General features: G+C 42.7%; 1 protein-coding gene across 1 annotated transcript in view; it reads left to right on the top strand.

Moving 5' to 3' along the window:
* The window catches only part of LOC137374129 (gamma-aminobutyric acid receptor subunit rho-3-like), a 47,370-nt gene that overhangs the window by 10,902 nt on the left and 16,386 nt on the right, over positions 1 to 20,082 (top strand). Inside the window, exons 2-5 of the mRNA XM_068039897.1 lie at positions 101 to 207; positions 7,312 to 7,379; positions 10,673 to 10,896; positions 16,353 to 16,435. Coding sequence (XP_067895998.1) covers positions 101 to 207; positions 7,312 to 7,379; positions 10,673 to 10,896; positions 16,353 to 16,435 — 482 coding nt within the window. The remainder of the gene's footprint in view (positions 1 to 100; positions 208 to 7,311; positions 7,380 to 10,672; positions 10,897 to 16,352; positions 16,436 to 20,082) is intronic.

The raw sequence follows: 20,082 nt of genomic DNA, 5'->3' as shown, positions 1-20,082 counted from the left end.
GTTTCATTTAACTCAACTCTTGCAATGACTAATGCCTAATGCTTTTAAAAACAGTGTTTTTCTGTTCAGATTGTAAAAAACTTGTTTTGTTTTGCTTTAGTCGACCAGAAAGTAAAAGATCAGATTCAACCAAAACACATTTAACTAAATCTGAACAACTCCTTAGAATAGATGACCATGATTTTTCAATGAGACCTGGATTTGGAGGTAGGTTTTCTGACAATTTCACTATGCTATTCAGTAATTTATACCTGTGTGATCATAGTTTCTTCCTGTTATGCATTTTACCCAAGTTTTTAAAAGTGTAACTCTTATTGTGTATTTTCTGTAACTCGTGAATCTCTGAAGTAGACTATTCAAACTGCACTATTGCAAAGTCAAGGTGTGAGTCACCCAAAATCTGAAGTGATATAACTAGATTTGGGAGCAATTGTGTATCATAAATACACAATTTACACAACATGGGTGTCATGACACTGTAGAAGAGGTTTTAAATAGAGGAAAAGCAATCAGTTCCTTTATGGTGTGTACTCAGACCCACCCAATTTTCTAATACCTGTCCAGGTAATCGAGTGTGCCTGGGAATAGAGCCAGAAAAATCTCCCCTTGCATCCAATATTACTCTGTGGGTTAGTTTTCATACACCGCTGTTCCCATTGAATCCTGTATATAAATCATTGTATTAAAATAGTATAATTTCCTACAGAACATAGGAGTGAGAAGCATTTCAATGCGAAAACAATTGTTCCTATTCAATGGCCCAGAATTTGCAGTTGTAACACTCGCAATCCTTACTGTGTAAAACTGACAGTAACCTCTGCACATGTGCACTTAAACATGGAAATCTGGAAGTTGCTGTCAGTGATACCCTATTCCTCTAAAGGGTGCGCTGTTCCATTATTTGCTGATGCAGTAAATACAGAATCTGTGAATTGATGTGAACTTCAACTATTTACACAGAATTCTTGCTGTAACAAAGATTGAAAATGTTAAGCCATGTTGAATGAGGTATAACTGAATTTTTAACAGCATACTAAGTCAAATTACCACTGTACACCTCTCTGGCTCTGAAAAACTAGTTTTATTAGTGTGGAATATCAATCCCTCCAAAACATGATAAATATGCTATGATTTTTAAAATAGTATGAGATATATTTTTCTTAAAGGTTAAGATATTTCAGTTTCTATCTTAATCCCATGTGTGCATCCCAATATTTCTTTAATTTTCCATAAAATGAATAAGAAATTAATTATAATCTGGGCTTTTTATTTCCTGTCGTGCTGTTTGTGAGAATTCTTCAATCTGATTGGCTGCTCAGCCTGCTTTCTGACTTTACTATTCCTGGACACCACAGATCCCTTATAGATGGTGACAAATTGAAAGTCACACTGGAATAGGGGAAATCAAAGCTCTAGAGCCCACTAAATCTTTGTGGGCATCTTTTGTCAAGGCCAGCAGCAAGTGCCATCCTTTCACTACTAACCACAAAACGGCCAAAATCTTTGATGCTAAATTTGGGACTAAGAAAAGATGTCTTTTGTCCTAACCAATTGAAATGCAATTTTAACTCTGTAATAGAGTCATAGAGTCATAGAGCATAGAAACAGGCCCTTCAGCCCACCGTGTCCATGCCAACCATAATGCCTATCTGTACTAATCCCACCTGCCTGCATTAATTCCATATCCCTCTATGCATTGCTCATTCAAGTACCTGTCCAGGTGCCTCTTAAATGTTGCTACTGTTCCTGCCTCCACTACCTCCTCAGGCAGCTCATTTCAGATACCCAATATTCTTTGATCCTCTTTAAATCTCCTCCCTCTCACCTTAAATCTATGCCCTCTAGTTTTAGTCACCCCTACCATGGGAAACAGACTCTGGCTATCTATCATGTCCCATCTCAGTCTCCTTCGCTCCAGGGAAAACAGACCCAGCCTATCCAATCTCTCTTTATAACTCAAGCCCTCCAAACCAGGCAACATCTTTGTGAATCTTTTCTGCACCCTCTCTAGCTTAATCACATCTTTCCTGTAGTGCGGCGACCAGAACTGCACACAGTACTCCAAATGCGGCCTAACCAACGTTATGTACAATTGTAACATGAAGTCCCAACTCTTGTACTCAATGCCTCGGCCGATGAAGGCAAGCATGCCATATGCCTTCTTCACCACCCTGCCTACCTGTGTTGCCGCTTTCAGGGAACTATGTACTTGCACCCCAAGGTCTCTCTGCTCAAGAACACTCCCCAGGGCCCTGTCATTCACTGTATATGTCCTGCCCTGGTTTAACTTCCCAAAATGCATCACTTTGCACTTGTCTGCGTTAAATTCCATTTGCCAATCCCTTGTCCCCTTCCCAGTTGATCTATATCCTGTTGTAACCTTAGACAACCTTCTTCACTATCCACTATACCACCAATTTTGGTGTCATCTGCAAACTTACTAATCATGCCCCCTACATTCACACCCAAGTCATTAATATATATGACAAACAACAGAGGGCCCAGCACCGATCCCTGCGGCACACCACTGGTCACCGGCCTCCAATTTGAAAAACAACCCTCCACTACCACCCTCTGCCTCATATCACCAAGCCACTTTTGTATCCAATTGCCTAGCTCACCCTGGATCCCATGTGTTCGAACCTTCTGGACCAGCCTACAATGCGGGACACTGTCAAAGGCCTTGCTAAAGTCCATGTAGACAACGTCCATTGCCCTGCCCTCGTCAATGTAAATAACAAAATGTTCCAAAAACGACAATAGTATTATGTCAAGTTCTAGGTAGTGCTTCACCCAGCGGTCCATTTGCTTGCATTGGACAAAATGGCTACATTTTTGAATCTGTCTTATCAACTTGTATAATTTTTTATATTTATTTTTGTGTTCAGTACCAGAAAATGGTTTTGGATATTGCAATTTATAGTGTTTGGTTGCTTTTTAAAATGTGTTTATTTGACATGGGAAAAGCTTGCTTTAAGTTTAGGTGAAAGTGGAATAAGCTGAGATTAATTTTATATACCTGTTGTTTGCAGGATGCATTGAGAATTATGCATGCTGGTTAGGTACAATGGGATTGCAGTAAATGGAACCAAGTTGTAAACTTTAGGCTCGGGAATAATTTTTTCTACCTTCCTGCTAACCGTTGCATTTGTGTTGTAATGCTAATGGACATAACTAATTCAAGGTTGTTCTTCAAGATACATTTAGTTAAGAACAAATGCCATTCAAGTTTGCTTATGTATGGTTATTTCCATTCATATCTGTGAATGAGAAAAGTAAATTCTGGACATTTAATTGATTTTAGCTGCTATCATTTAAAATTGCAATCCCAAACTCAGTTAACACAATGCTGTTTAAATCTCAATTTATAAGGGCCGAATTTGCAACACCAGCATAGGAGGCAAAAGGCCTTTAGTGAGTGGACCCAAGATCACACTGGAAGTGAGACGAGCTAATCTTGCAGGATTTTCCCAGGCCAGCTTTTAAAACTTTTCATAGCACACTCCATGCATGGAGATCAGAGAGGACAAGATTGGTTGCATCGTGGAATTTCTAGAGGCTATGGCTTATAAAGGATTTGATTTATACCAATTTTAGAAGATAACAGAGATAGAGAAGGTGCACACTTTGGCCGAACTCCTCCATTTGATGAAGTAAGTGCAGCATAGGATGGTTACCGTTGAGGGCAGTCTCCTTTGCCTCCCACTATCCAGAAGTCATTGCGTGAGGTGACTGAAAAAGTGAGTACAATTCCCACTTCCGTAGGTCTTCACAGCAGATGAGAAAAATAGAATATGGCCTTAGGAAGAGTGCAAATGTAACTATGTGCAGAGTGTGCCGACAGTATATATCCACAGCATGCACATCCCAACCTGCTGCTACACAAGCAGCACTGGCACATCCTTTCAGCTCTCATGAGCACTTTCGTTCCTATGTGACTTCAGAACACACTTCGTGGCTAAAACTCAAATATCCATGTGATTGGTCATTTAATTTTAGCATGTGGTTCCCTCAATGCACACATAACTAACAATATGTTGCATTTATCTCCATTCACACAAGGTACAGGTGGGATGAAGGCGGACGACTGGAGTGGAACGTTGTGCTTTTTTGAATTCTCCCATATGCGCTTTGCAAGAGAAAATGGCCCACAATCACATTCAGAAAGGGTTTGAAGGGAAATTTCCCTACCTAAGGACCATCAACTGGCATGTAGATGACAGCCTATGGATAGTGAGAGTTGGGTCTATTGATGGAGTGTGTGAAGGAAAGCTGAGAGAATTTGAGTGACCTCATGGCTAGTATTCTCCTTTAAATAGTTTTACTGCTTCCACCACAAGTCACCCACTGAATATAATGCTCAGAGACGTTGTGGATCAGCAGCATGGCTCACATTGTCTGGGCATGTTGCCTGCATTAAAGCCTTTTACAACTATTGTAACACATTTTCTTTTTGTCTCCCAAGATGAAGTAGTGGTGCACAATACCACACTGCATCACAGCAAGGGCTTCAAGCCCTTAGGATCATCATTCCATCTCATATAGACACCACGTCAGAGATGTCCTTCTGGGGTACTTGGAGAGTGAGGGTCAAGAGGGAGCATTGGATGATGCATAAACCATTAGAGTCATAGAGAGATATAGCACCGAAACGGGCCCATCGGCCCAATGAGTCCGCACTGACCATCAACCACCCATTTATAATAATCCTACATTAATCCCATTTTTTCCCTCTCACATCCCCACCTTCCCTCAATTCTCCTACCACCTACCTACACTAGGGGCAATTTTATTTTTACAATGGCCAATTTACCTATCAACCCACAAGTCTTTGGCAGGTCACAGGGAGGTCACAGGGAGAACTTGCAAACTCCGCACGGGCAGTACCCAGAACCGAACCCGGGTCGCTGGAGCTGTGTGGCTGCAGTGCTAACCACTGCGGCACTGTGCCATCCAAATGAGGAACATGTTGAAGTGGCAGCTGAAGAAGCAGTGCGAGCTGGATATCTGGCAAACTTCAGATTTTCTTCTTCTGTAGACTCGATAAACACGAACCTCTGAAGACTACTAATTAAAGGGAACTCCTTGATCAGTAGAAATGCCTCTTCCAGTCCTTTGAGAAGATTCAAAACAGCATGCAATGACTGTTGACTAATGTTGAGAGATGTGGATATGACATTAGCGCAGTGGTAAAGCAAGGCTTTAAAGATATACATAGCACTCTGGAACTCCATAATTGTCTGAGGACAGATGCCCAGAGGAAATTTCTTTTATGAATGTTGCAACTTGGTCTGTAGAAACCAAGTGCTTCAATTTACATGAGGCTCTAAATTCTGGATTAGGCAGGCTAGCAGATTAGATTGAGGCTGAATTTTATTAACCTGCTGCACATCGCACGCTTTGAACTCAGCGGCCTTCCGACACGGAAGTGCCACCGCTGAGCCCCCGCGATATTTCACGCGGGGGCTAATTTAAATGGAAGGGGCTGAGCGGCCACTCCCAATGACATAGAGGGGGCGGCCTCTCTGTGCCCAGCAATGGTGTCTGGCGACACTGCACAGGCGTCGGCGCCATTTTTAAAGGGGTTCAAGCCCTTAGGAAAAATTAGTGGTGCATTGGAAATCAACAATTAAATAAATGCTGGAGGCTCTTTCCCACCGCTCCCCCTCCCCCCAATGTTTTTTTTTGGGGCAAAAGCAACAAAATGAAGTTTATTCCAAAACCAAACTTCCCCCCCCCACAACCTCTTAACATTTGCCCTTCAACCCCTTCCTACCATCCACACAGCCAATAAATAGTGTTTTTCCTGCTCCCCCCCACTCCCGCTCTGATAATTTCAGTCCTCCCCCCTCCCCACCAGTGTCTCACCTCCGGACTCCATACGGAGTTCCGAAGGCACGTGAGTTGCAGCCAGTGGCTGTAATATTGGTGTGCGACGGCCACCAGGACAATGTAAGTAGGTGTAAATTTATTCGCATTGATTTTACTATTTAAATGATGGCCCCACTGCTGAGTGGCGAGGGGGCTGAACCAAGGCCTTATCGCCAACGGTAAAATGGTGCAGGGCTTTCTCGGCATTGGGGGTCGTAGCGGGCCGCTCCCGCAAGTATTTTACGGCCCCCCCCCCCCGCCACAACCCCCGACATCAGGGAGCTGGTAAAATTCAGTCCATAGGGTAATGTGGGTTCTTCCTCTGCAGATAGCTAGAGATGTTGAAGGAGCATCCAATAGCCTGGCAATGGCAGGAAGAGCCATGCTTATGGCAACTGCTTTCAAAATGATGTGACATCCATCATAGCCTGCCTGGCCCCTCAAAGAACTGATAAATGAGTGAGAGAGGCAGCGAATATACTTTCAGAAGTACTGCCTCTTTTGACCCAGCACTAGGAGGTGCAGGTGCCAATGATGTGATTAAGCTGAGGACTCTTTGCCAGAACATTATCTTGGCAGAGCAGCTAGGTGTTTTTTCTTCTTCTGCTTGGACCATTGGACTCCATCCTCTTTTATTCCCCTCTCCTGTTTCAATTTCAGACCTGATTTACCCACCACTACCTCAGGTATTCAAGTTATTTGTTTCTCGAATATTTTAAAATTCTTTTTCCCATCATCTGCTGTGAAAATCATTTCAGCCTGCTAACCATCTCTCTCTTCCGACCGACATCCGCGACTCTTCCAATGTCCTCCACCACTTTAACAGTTTCAACATTTCTGGCCTTAACTATCTCCTTTTCACCATGGATGCTCAATCCCTCTACACCTCCATCCCTCACCAGAATAGCCTACGGGCCCTCAACTTCTTCCTCGTACAGAGGCCCAACCAGTCCCCACCTAACACCACACTCCTCCACCTGACTGAACTTGTTCCTACATAGAACAACTTCTCCCTTGACTCCACTCACATCCTCCAAATAAAAAGTGTTGCTATGGGAACCCATTTCAGTCCTAGCTATGCCTGCCTTTTTGTGGGATATGTGGACCATTCTTTACTCCAGTCCTACTGACTCCCATTCTTCACCTCTTTTTCCATTACGATGATGACTATATTGGTGCCACTTCCTGCTCACACCCTGAATGTAAAATTTTTCTTTTAATTTCCACCCCTCTCTATATACACATACTGACTGACCCACTGTGTGTTGCCACCATTTCTGTTTTTATTTCAGATATCCAGCATCTGCAGCAATTTTTGCTATTTATTTGTATTAAGAATGGGTTAGGTACTGTAGGATAACTACTGCTTTTGGAACCATGAGAAATGAAAATATTAAAAAGGTAAAACTAAAGTTACTTGTTTCTTATTTGCTTTTTAAGGATCAACAGTGTCTGTTGGTATAGATGTCCAGATTGAAAGCATTGACAGCATTTCTGAAGTTGATATGGTAAGTCTAAGGTTTAGTTATTTGTGGGAAGGAATTTATTTATAGTAAAACTGTACTACATAGTAATATGGTACAGCAGTGTGTATAGTGTTGCCTTTATTATTTATCATTTTAATTGAATTTGATTAGTTGATATAAGGGAGCACTTTTTTTTAACCCTATGATAAAATGTTTCGATCGTGTAAAATTATACTTTCCAGCTTTCTATTCCCCCATCAGTTTGTACACGTTAACAACAACAACTTATATTTGTCTGGTGCCTTTAATACAATAAAACATCCCAAGGCAGTTCATGGGAGCATTTGAAAATAAGATATGACATTGAGCCATATAAGGAGATATTAGGTCAGATGACCAAAAGCTTGGTCAAAGACGTAGGTTTGAAGGAGTGTCATAAAGGAGGAATGTAAGGTGGAGAGGCGGAGAGGTGTAGGGAAGGAATTCCAGAGCTTAGGGCTCAGGCAACTGAAGGCGCAGCCATCCATGGTGGAGTGATTAAAATCGGGGATGCTCAAGCGTCCAGAATTAGATGAGCACAGATATCTCGGAGGGTTGTGGGGCTGGAGAAGATTACAGTGATAGGGAGGGGGCAAGGCCATGGAGGGATTTGAAAACAAGGATGAGAATTTTAAAATCAGACCTTCCCTGACTCCAAATAGAGCATGGGGGTGATAGATGAATGGGACTTGGTGCAAGTTCAGACAAGGGCAGCAGAGTTTTGGATTTTTTTTTATTTGTTCATGGGAGGTGGGCGTCGTTGGCTAGGACAGCATTTATTGCCCGTCCCTAATTGTTCTTGAGAAGGTGATTTCCAAAAGGCATTTGATAAGGTGCCACATAAAAGGTTATTGTGCAAAGTCAGAGCTCATGGTGTCGGGGGTAACATATTAGCATGGATAGAAGATTGGCTGGCTGGCAGAAACAGAAAGTATGCATAAATGGGTCCTTTTCTGATTGGCAGGATGTGATGAGTGAAGTCCCGCAGGGGTCTGTGCTGGGGCCTCAACTTTTTACAATTTATATCAATGACTTAGATGATGGGAGCGTGGGATGGTAGCTAAATTTGCAGATGACACGAAGATAAGTAGGAACGTATGTTGTGAAGAGGACATAAAGACGTTGCAGACCGATATAGATAGGTTGAGTGAGTGGGCAAAAATCTGGCAGATGGAGTAGAATGTGGGAAAATGTGAAGTTGTTCACTTTGGCAGGAAGAATAAAAAAGCAGAGTATTACTTAAACAGAGAACGACTGCAGAATTCCGAGGTACAGAGGGATCTAGGTGTTCTAGTGCAGGAGTAACAAAAAGTTAGTATGTAGGTACAGCAGGTAATAAAGAAGGCTAATGGAATGCCACCCTTTATTACTAGAGGAATTAAAAATAAAAGTAAGGACGTTATGCTTTAGTTATACAGGGCATTGGTGAGACCACGTCTCGAATACTGTGTGCAGTTTTGGCCTTCTTATTTGAGAAAGGATGTAAATGTGTTGGAGGCGGTTCAGAGAAAGTTTGCGAGATTGATACCTGGAATGAGCAGGTTGCCTTATGAGGAAAGGTTGGACAGACTGGGCTTGTTTTCACTGGAGTTTAGAAGAGTGAGGGGAGACTTTATTGAAGTTTATAAGATCCTGAACGGTCTTGAGTAGGTGGATGTGGAGAGGATGTTTCCTTTTGTGGGTGAGTCCAGAATTAGGGGGCACTGTTTTAAAATTAGGAATCGCCCTTTTAGGACAGAGACGAAGAGAATTTTTTTCTCTTAGAGGGTTGTGTGACTTTGGAATGTTCTGCATCAGAAGGTGGTGGAGGCAGGGTCATTGAATATTTTTAAGGCGGAGTTAGATAGATTCTTGTTAGGCAAGGGAATCGAGGGTTATCGGCGGTAGATGGGAGTGTGGATTTCGAAACACAAATAGGTCAGCCATGATTTTATTGAATGGTGGAGCAAGTAGAAGGCTGAATGGCCTACTTCTCTTCCTAATTCATATGTTCCTATGTTCTTGAACTGTTGCAGTCCATGTGGGGTAGGTATGCCCACAGTGATGTTAGGATGGGAGTTCCAGGATTTTGACCCAGCAAATGTGAAGGAATGGTGATATAGTTCCAAGTCAGGATGGTGTGTGGCTCCGAGGGGAACTTGCAGGTGGTGGTGTTCCCATGCATCTGCTGCCTTTGTCCTTCTACATGGTAGAGGTCACGGGTTTGGAAGGTGCTGTCTAAAGAGCCTTGGTGCGTTGCTGCAGTGCATCTTGTAGATGGTACACACTGCTGCCATTGTGTGTGGGTGGTGGAGGGAGTGAATGTTGGTGAATGGGGTGCCAATCAAGTGGGTTGCTTTGTCCTGGATGGTGTTGAGCTTCTTGAGTGTTGTTGGAGCTGCGCCCATCCAGGCAAGTGGAGAGTATTCCATCACACTCCTGACTTGTGCCTTGTAGATGGTGGACAGACTTCGGGGAGTCAGGAGGTGAGTTACTCGCCGCAGGATTCCGAGCCTGTGACCTGCTCTTGTAGCCACGGTATTTATATGGCAACTCCAGTTCAGTTTCTGGTCACTGGTAACCCCACCCCCCCCAGGATGTTGATAGTGGGGGATTCAGCGATGGTAATGTCATTGAATGTCAAGGGGAGATGGTTAGTTTGTCTCTTGTTTGAGATAGTCATTGTCTGGCACTTGTGTGGTGCGATTGTTACTTGCCACTTATCAGCCCAAGCCTGGATATTGTCCAGGTCTTGCTGCATTTCTACACGGACTGCTTCAGTATCTGAGGAGTAGAGAATGGTGCTGAACATTGTGCAATCATAAGCGAACATCACCACTTCTGACCTTATGATTGAAGGAAGTTCATTGATGAAGCAGCTGAAGATGGTTGGGCCGAGGATGACCTCAAGTTTACGGAGGACAGAATGTGGGAGAATGGTAGAATGTCCCAGGAATGCATTTGAATAGATGTAAACAAGGCATGAATGAGGGTTTCAGCAGCAGATGAACGGAGACAGGGGTGAAAACAGACAATGTTATGGAGGTAGGAATAGATGATCTTCGGATGATGCGAATGTGTAGCTCATCTCGGGGTCAAATATGACACCAAGGTTGCGAACTGACTGGTTTAGTCTCAAACTGTTGTCAGGATGAGGGATGGAGCCACTAAGGAGCAGAGTGTTTGAAGTGAGGACTGAAAACAATGGCTTGTCATGTAAATATGAGGTCAATTACCAGCATTAATATTCTGTATTTTTACAGTCTTCTTTCTTCTGATTCACAAGCCATTTGGTTATGTTTTGTTCATATCCTTAGGACTTCACAATGACTTTATACCTAAGACATTACTGGAAAGATAGCAGACTCGCTTTCCGAAGTTCCAACAACAGAAGTATGACATTTGATGGAAGATTAGTCAAGAAAATTTGGGTTCCAGATGTGTTTTTTGTTCACTCCAAAAGATCGTTTATACATGACACAACCATGGAAAATATCATGCTAAGAGTATATCCAGATGGCAACATCCTGTACAGTCTAAGGTGAAACATTGCTAATTTAAAATTTGTTTGTATTGCTGAATACAGCTATTCCGTATTAATATTCATTTGGTTTTTGTTATGCAAATCCCTTGTATGTGGATAATTCTGTGATGTCAATAGAAACAGAATATCTATTTTTTATTGCATACGTTGTGGTCTCTCATACTATTTTATACCTAGATAACATATCAACCATTCCCACAGTCTAAAGTGCACTACCATATCAAATACATGGCATTGCATGATTTCTATTATTGCTCCAATCTTTCAAACTACAGCAAAGTGTAAGTAATAATTGTAGGAAACTTTTCCATTTGTACTTTAATTACCATCTACATCGCAATGCTCCATATCAGTGCATAAAATGCATTTACCTAATGTTGAAGTTGAGATTTTGCATCCTTTGTATCACTAATTGGTGGTCAAATTTTGGAATAAACCAAAGCTCCTATTTTTGATTTAAACAAAAAAAAAGGATTAAGCTGGCCCAAAGTGTAGGCACATTTGTGTCTGTAGCTCAGTGTGTGTGCCGTGTTGAATTTTGTGACATAAGTCCCGCTCTCTCATGTCACTAGGTTACAAGTAAAAGGAAGGCTTGCTCAAAGAGTTTGTCTGCAGTACTCTTGACTGGGGATTACAAAATTCCATGTATGAACAGCTCTTAAAGGGCTGCAACTCTTCACAAAAGGGGAAATATTGCTGGTGAAGGAAAGTGAACTAATTGTTCATAATGGCACATTAAAGGCACATGGGTAACACTGCACATTTTAATGATGAAGAAATGGGGGCCTTCCTCTTGCAGGATGTGCTCCAATGGAGCCAACTGAATTGCTGAAGTAAATTACAGGGTCCAGCTGCAATGGAGGGAGTGCTGTCACCCGGGTCCTTCATACCTGGCTCGAAATATGGAAGAAGTGAGCAGGAGGAAGGTGAAGGTGAATGCATTCCTCCAGTGTTATCACATTTATTTTGCAGCTTGTGAAGCAGACCTAAGATGGAAACACAGGCACCTATTTTAAGGTGCACTAAGAGCCTTTGTGCAGTGGTGTCAACCTGTTTTTTGGGCGCTGTAAGGAACACTTCACCATCGTAAAGATCCTAGGTAATAATCTAGCTTTGCATTAGGCATGCTGATGTTCTAATATAGTTATGGTTCGAGGAGTTCTGAGGCATTCTTGCTGTAATTATGTATCATGAATATGATTCTATATTAATAGAAACTTATCAATCATGAACTGGACAATGCAGTGATTAAAAAATAAATCTTTGCATCATTTTAAATGATGTACTTTCATTTATTTTGATTGAGAGGAATGGCTCCTTAACTTTCTTGTGCAGCATGAAGCCAGTGCTCCTAATAGTCTATTGTATGACAATTTAAATGCATTTGAAATATGGAAATAAGTGCAAATTCTGTGATTATGTAGATCCTTCTTGCATGTTTTTCTACATGGACACCGATAAAGGATAATTTTTTCAGGGCTAATGTATCTCCAACTTTGCCATCAACGTTAGTAAATATCACTTCATTTCTTTTATTCGTTCATGGGATGTGAGCATCATTGGCAAGGCCAGCATTTATTGCCCATTCAAATTGCCCTTGAGAAGATGGTAGTGAACTGCCTTCTTGAACCGCTGCAGTGCATGTGGTTTTGGTACACCCACATTGCTGTTAATGAGTTCCAGGATTTTAACCCAGCGACCACAAAGGAACAGCAATATAGTTCCAAGTCAGGATGGTCTGTTACTTGGAGGGGAACTTGCAGGTAATGGTGTTCCTGTGTGTCAACTGCCCTTGTTCTTCTAGGTGGTAAACTTGGTGGGTTTGGAAAGTGTTGTTGAAGGAGCCTTGGTGAGTTGCTGCAGTGCATCTTGTAGACGGTACACACTGCTGCCACTGTTCACCAGTGGTGGAGTGGTAGAGGGAGTGAATGTTTAAGGTGGTGGATGGTGTGCCATTCAAATGGGCTGCTTTGTCCTGGATGGTGTCGAGCTTCTTGAATGTTATTGGAGCTGCACTCATCCAGGCAAGTGGGGAGTATTCCATCACATTCCTGACTTGTGCCTTGTATACGGTGGACAGACTTTGGAGAATCAGGAGGTGAGTAACTCATCACAGAATTTGCAGCCTCTGACCTGGTCTTGTAGCCGTAGAATTTATGTGGCTGGTCCAGTTAAGTTTCTGATCAATGGAAACTGCCCAGGACATTGTCCAGATCTTGCTGCATGCTGGAATGGATTGCTTCAGTATCTGAGGAGTTGCAAATGGTAGTGAACTCTATGCAATCATCAGCGAACATTCCTACTTCTGACCTTACATTGGAAGGTCATTGATGAAGCAGCTGAAGATGGTTGGGCCTAGGACACTATGCTGAAGAATTCCTGCAGTGATGTCTTGGGCTGAGATGATTGATCTCCAACAACCATAACTCCTTTGTTCTAGGCATAACTCAAACCAGTGGAGAGTTTCCCCTCCGATTCCCATTGACGTCAATTTTTCTAGGGCTCCTTCATGCCACACTTGATCAAATACTGCCTTGATGTCGAGGGCAGTCACTCTCACCTCACCTCTGGAATTCAGCTCTTATGTCCATGTTTGGACAGGCTGTAATGAGGTCAGGAGCCAAGTGGCCCTGACCCAACCTAAACTGAGCAGCAATGAACAGATTATTGCTGAGTAAGTGCTGCTTGATAGCACTGTCGATGATACCCTCCATCGCTTTGCTGATGATCAAGAGTAGACTGATGGGGCAGTAATTGGCAGGATTGGATTTGTCCTGCTTTTTCTGGACAGGACATACCTGGGCAATTTTCCACATTGTTGGGTAGGTGCCAATGTTCTTGCTTTACTGGAACAGCTTGGCTAAAGGTGCGGCTAGGTCTGGAGCGCATGTCCTCAGTACTACAGCTGGGATGTTGTCAGGGCCTATAGCCTTTGTGGTATCCAATGCCTTCAGCTGTTTCTTGATATTATGTGGAGTCAATCAAATTGGCTGAAGACTGGTAGCTGTGATTCTGGGGACTTCAGGAGGAGGCTAAGATGGATGATCCACTCGGCACTTCTGGCTGCAGATGGTTGCAAATGCTTCAGCCTTGTTTTTTTCACTGACGTGCTGGGCTCCCCCATCATTGAGAATGGGATGTTTGTGAAGCCTCAACCTATGGTTAGTTGTTTGATTGCCTACTGTCAGGAAAACAACCCACCTGCCAAGACTGAGGCACACATGATTTCACCAAATGAACATTAAAACTTAAAATTGCAAGCCCCTGACTGGAAAGACATTTGCATAGTAACTAGCAGAGTTGGAACAAGGGACAAAGGACCATCCCCTGACCCATTCAATCAACAATGGACCTTTGATTACCAGAGGAGCTAGCATTCTAGGTTGACTGCTAAGATAGCAGAATCCACAAACACAGAAGTGGTCAGACCAGTTTTAGTCACATGACTGACTGGCTGTTGCAGAGGTTTGAACTGAGAGTTTTAAAATTGGAGAAAACAGTAATTAAAAGCAGAAAGCCATGTGCTCCTGGTTGGAACAGAACCTCTCCAGTCCTGCCTGCCTCCATCTCTTTCCCATGGAACTGAATCTTGTGAAAACATGTGCACCTCAAAGAGAGAAAAGTCTCCTATGTGAACAAGGTTTAAGAAGAACATTGGGCCCCAACGAACAGCAAGACTACCTACAATCAAGTGAGCTCGAAGCACAGTAAAAAAGAAACTCTTCTGTTATTGCCTCAAACCCCCTCTCTACTATATTTTCCTCTCCTCTTTTCTGTCCCATTTGCATGTGAGTATCGAGTGTGCATGCTAGCGTGGGCGCATTGTATATCCATAGGCGTTAACGTATTAGAGTTTAAGTTTAAGGTTTAATAAATTTCACGTTTCTTCTTTAAACCCTGAGAAAGCCTGTTTGTGCTCATTTCTTTGTGTTATAATTGGAAAGCTGTGAACAAGGATTCACAAAAGGGGAGCTCAAAACACAGTGTGTTTAAAAATAAAACACTGTTTTATAATAAGACCAGGTAAAGACAGCCAAAGACCCCTAGACACATTTCTCACCTGGTCGTAACATTTACCAACATTCATGACTGGATGTGGCAGGGCTGCAGAGCTTCGATTTGATCCTTTGCTTGTGGGATCACTGTCTATTGCATGCTGCTTCCATTTTTTAGCTGGCATGTAGTTCTGAGTTATAGTTTCACCAGGTTGGCACCAAATTTTTAGGTGTGCCTGGCACTGCTTCTGGCATGCTCTTCCATACTCCTCATTGAACCAGGGTTGGTCCTGTGGCTTGATGGCAATGGTAGAGTGTGGAATATGCTGGGCCATGAGGTTACACCTTGTGGATGAATACAATTCTGCTGCTGCTGTTGGGCCACAGTGCCTCAAGGATGGCTAGTTTTGAGCTGCTAAATCTGTACTGAATCTATCCACACAATACGATGGGAGCATGTCCTCAGTGTGAAAACAGGACTTTGTCTCAACAAGGCTGTGCGGTGGTCACTTCTACCATACCGTCATGGATAGATGCATCTGTGACAGGTAGATTGGTGAGGTCGAGGTCAAGTAGGTTTCTCCCGCTTGTTGGTCCTCTCACCATCTTCCACAGGCCCAGTCTGGCAGATATATCCTTCAGGATTCGACCAGCTTGGTCAGTAGTGGTGCTACCAAACTACTCTTGGTGATGGATGTTGAAGTCCCTTACCCAGCGTACATTCTGTGCCTTTAATACCCTGAGTGCTTCCTCCAAGTGGTGTTCAACATGTATACCACTGTGTCACTACATCTGGTGTGTTTGTCCTGCCAGTGGGGCAAGACATACCCAGGGATGGTGATGGAGGAGTCTGTACATTGTACATTAGCTGTAAGGTATGATTCAGTGAGTATGACTATGTCAGGCTGTTGCTTGACTAGTCTGTGGGTCAACTGTCCCAATTTTGGCTAAAGTCCCCAGTTGCATGTGAGGAGGACTTTGCAGGCTGGACTGGGCAGGGTGTGCCTTTATTGTTTCCAGTGCCTAAGTCCATGCCAGGTGGTCCATCCAGTTTTATTCTAACTCAACTGTTCTGTAGCTGAGTGGTTTGATAGGCCATTTCAGGGGCAGTTAAGAGTCAGCCACATTGCTGTGGGTCTGGAGTCACATGTAGGTCAGACCGGGTAAGGACAACAGATTTCCCTCCCAGTGGGATTTTATGACAATCCGGTAGTTTACTCAGACTAGTTTTTTTCCAGATTTATTAATTAATTGAATTTAAATTCCCCCAGCTTCTGTGGTAGGATTTGAACTCATATCTCCAGGCATTCATCCAGGAGTCTGGAATACGAGTCCAGTAACATTACTACTATGTTACCTTTCCCATTATGGTGTTAAGTTTATTTTTCAAAGTGTTTTGGTGTTTATGTGGCTGAAATTAAAGCATAATTCATAGATTATTATGAATGTTTTTTGTAGGATAACAGTCACTGCCATGTGTTCAATGGATTTTAGCAGCTTTCCCCTTGATACTCAGAATTGCTCACTTGAACTTGAAAGCTGTAAGTATGAAATTAATGCTGAATTTGACTAACTATATGTATTTATTCTTCAAAGCACTTAACCTATCATGAAATACAGGGCTGAATTTTAATCGCGCGCCACGTTCCTCGGTGGTGTGCTTTCAACTCGGCAGCCTTCCGCACCAAGATCCCACCACCACTGGTAATATACGGCGGGCCCTTCTTAACGTCGCGGGTCAAGACGGGCCTCTCCCCGCAACATCTTACCGGCCCCGGCGCCACGATCTGCAGCATCGAGGGGCTGGTAAAATTCAGCCCAGAGTTTGTATATAGCTTTATGCAATAGGATATAACTGTCATAGGCAGCAATTTTCTTTGTTTCCATCATTGTCTATATCATTAGTTTCATTAACAGACTGATGAGAATTAAAGTCAACTAAAGTTCAGGAAGGATGGCACAATTAAATACTGGAAAAGTCAACGGGAATTAAGTATTTTGTAAATCTTTATCATTCTTTTACCAACATTCATTATAATAACATGATTCACACAAAAACACATAGTTGCATATGATATCATCATGATAAATTTATTCATGGTTCTTTTGCCTTTTGCTCTGCCCCAACCAATGAAAAGATTCAGTTAACACTTCTTATGAATGTACTGAGTTGTGCCTCTCCTATCAAATCAATCTAGTTATCAAAATCTTCACTTGTGTATTTTTCAAATCAATAGCAGTAAATCTGACTCCTGAAAGTATTATGTGGCATAGGTGTCTGCATTTATTTGCATTGACAGATAAGCATATCAAAACTCTATATAGAAAATGGGACTTACATAAATTGTCATAGAGCCATAGAGTTATTATGGCACAGAAGGAGGCCATTTGACCCATACAGTCCATGCCGGCTCTCTGTAGAGCAATCCAATCAATCCCATTTCCCGCTCTACCCCTTAGCCCTGCAATTTTATTTCCCTCAAGTGCTCATCTGATTTCCTTTTGAAATGTTTCATTGTCTCCACTTCTGTCATCCTCCGAGGCAGCGAGTTCCAGGTCATTACCATTCACTGTGTAAAAATGTTCTTCCTCACATTCCCCCCTACATCTCTTGCCCAAAACCTTACATCTGTATCCCCTAGTCCTTGTACCATCAGCTAATGGGAACAGATTTTCTTTATTTACCTTAACTAAACTTGTCTTAATCTTGTACGCCTCTATCAAATCTGCCCTCAAACTCCTTTTCTCCAAGGAGAACAAACCCACCTTCTCCGACCTAATCTTGTAGCTAAAAATCCCTCATCACTGGAACCATCTGGTAAATCTCCTCTGCACCCTCTCACGGACTTTCACATCCTTCCTAAAGTGTAGTGACCAGACTGGATGCAATACTCTGGTTGTGGCCGCACCAGAGCTTTATACAGGTTCAGCATAACTTCCTTGCTTTTATACCCAATACCTCTATGAAGCCCAAGATCCCATCTGCTTTGCTAACTACTCTCTCAATATGTCCTGCCACCTTCAAAAATCGATGCACATGAACCCCCAGGTTTCTCTGTTCCTGTACACTCTTTAGAACTGTGCTATTAAGTCTATATTGCCTCACCCTATCCTTTCTGCCAAAATGCATCACCTCACACATCTCTGTATTAAATTTCATCTGCCACTTTTCTGCCCATTCTGCTAGCCGATCTATGTCCTGTTGCAGGCGATTCATATCATCCTCACTGTTTGCCATTCCTCCAAGTTTGGTATCATCGGCAAATTTTGAAATTCTACTCTCTATTCCAAGGTACAAGTCATTTATATATATAGTCCTAGCAGTGAACCTTGGGGAGCACTGTCTACCATTGTCCAGTCTGTAAAACAATCATTTATCAGGACTCACAGTTTTCAGTCCTTAAGCCAATTTTTTATCCAAGCTGACACTGACCCTCCAATTCCACAAGCCTCAATTTTGTTAACCAGCCTTTTATGTGGTCCTTTATCAAATGCTTTCTTAAAATCCATAAAGACGATATCCACTGCATTCCTTCATCAAAAAATTCAATTAGAGTAGTCAAGCATGATCTGCTATTGACAAATCTACCCTGGCTATCTTTAATTAACTCAACTCTCTCCAAGTGTCTGTTGATTTTTTTCCCCCTGATTATTGTTTCTAAAACCTTACCCACCACCTATGTTAAACTAACTGGCCTGTAGTTGCTAGAGGACTGTCCTAACATCCTTTCTTGAGTAAGGGTGTCACATTTGCTACTCTTCAATCCTCTGGCACCTCCCCCATATCTAGAGAAGACTGAAAGATTATGGCAAGCCCTTCCGTTATCTCCACCCCCACTTCCTTTAGCAACTTGGGATGCAAGCCATCTGGACCAGGTGACTTATCTACCTGAAGCACAGCCAGCCTTTCCAGTACCTGCTCCCTCTTTTACCCTATCCATTGCCTCTACTCTCTCTACTACCAATATTCTGTTGGATTCATCTTCCTTAGTAAACACCAATACAAAGTACTCATTAAGTATTTTAGCCTTGCCCAGTGCCTCTAAGTATATATTACCTTCTTTGTCCCTATTAGGCCCCATATGGGCGGCACAGTGGCGCAGTGGTTAGCACCGCAGCCTCACAGCTCCAGCGACCCGGGTTCAATTCTGGGTACTGCCTGTGTGGAGTTTGCAAGTTCTCCCTGTGTCTGCGTGGGTTTCCTCCGGGTGCTCCGGTTTCCTCCCACATGCCAAAGACTTGCACGTTGATAGGTAAATTGGCCATTATAAATTGCCCCTAGTATAGGTAGGTGGTAGGGAAATATAGGGACAGGTGGGGATGTGGTAGGAATATGGGATTAGTGTAGGATTGTGGGTGGTTGATGGTCGGCACAGACTCGGTGGGCTGAAGGGCCTGTTTCAGTGCTGTATCTCTAAATAAATAAAAATAAATAAATCTAAATAATTCCAACTCTTACTACCTGCTCACTATTTACATGCCAGTAGAAGATTTTTCGGTTCCCTTTTATGTTGACTGCCATTCTATTCTCATATCCTCTCTTTGCCAGTCTCATTTTCACCTCCCCTCTCAACTTCTTGTATTTGGCCTGGTTCTCACTTGAAGAATTCACCTGACATGTATCATACACCCTTTTTTTTTGTTTCATCATAATCTCTATCTCCCTCATCATCCAAGGAGCCCTATTTTTGATTTCCCTGCAGATTTGCTGCTCTCTCTCTCTCACTATTTAGAAGTCTATAGAACACCCCTAGTAGCGTGATCATACCCCTTTTGCTTCTCAACTCTAACCAAATGGATTCAGTCCTTGCCCCTTCAAGGACATCCCCTCTTTCCGACATTATAATGACTTCCCTAATCAGTACTGCCAACCCACCTCCCTTTTTTCCATCTCTATCTTTTCTGAACACTTTATATCATTGTATATTGAGTGCCCAGTCCTCACCATTTTAAGCCACATTTCTATTATTGCCACTGCATCATATTTCCACACTGCTGCTTGTGCTTGTAGCTCACCAACCTTATTCACCATACTTTGTATGTTTACATACACGTCTTTGCATTCCTCATAACCCTTCTCAGTCTCTTCCTATCTAACATGGAACTACTTCCTTCTCTTCTACTGTCCAACATGCTCACATTATGCATCTTATTCCTCTTTTCTACTTCTATATGCTGGTGCCCATCC

Source organism: Heterodontus francisci, chromosome 10 (genome assembly GCF_036365525.1).
Source record: "Heterodontus francisci isolate sHetFra1 chromosome 10, sHetFra1.hap1, whole genome shotgun sequence".
In the NCBI taxonomy this organism is placed as follows: domain Eukaryota; kingdom Metazoa; phylum Chordata; class Chondrichthyes; order Heterodontiformes; family Heterodontidae; genus Heterodontus; species Heterodontus francisci.
The sequence above is the reverse complement of the archived record's forward strand: the minus strand, read 5'-3'. Positions and strand labels throughout refer to the sequence as shown.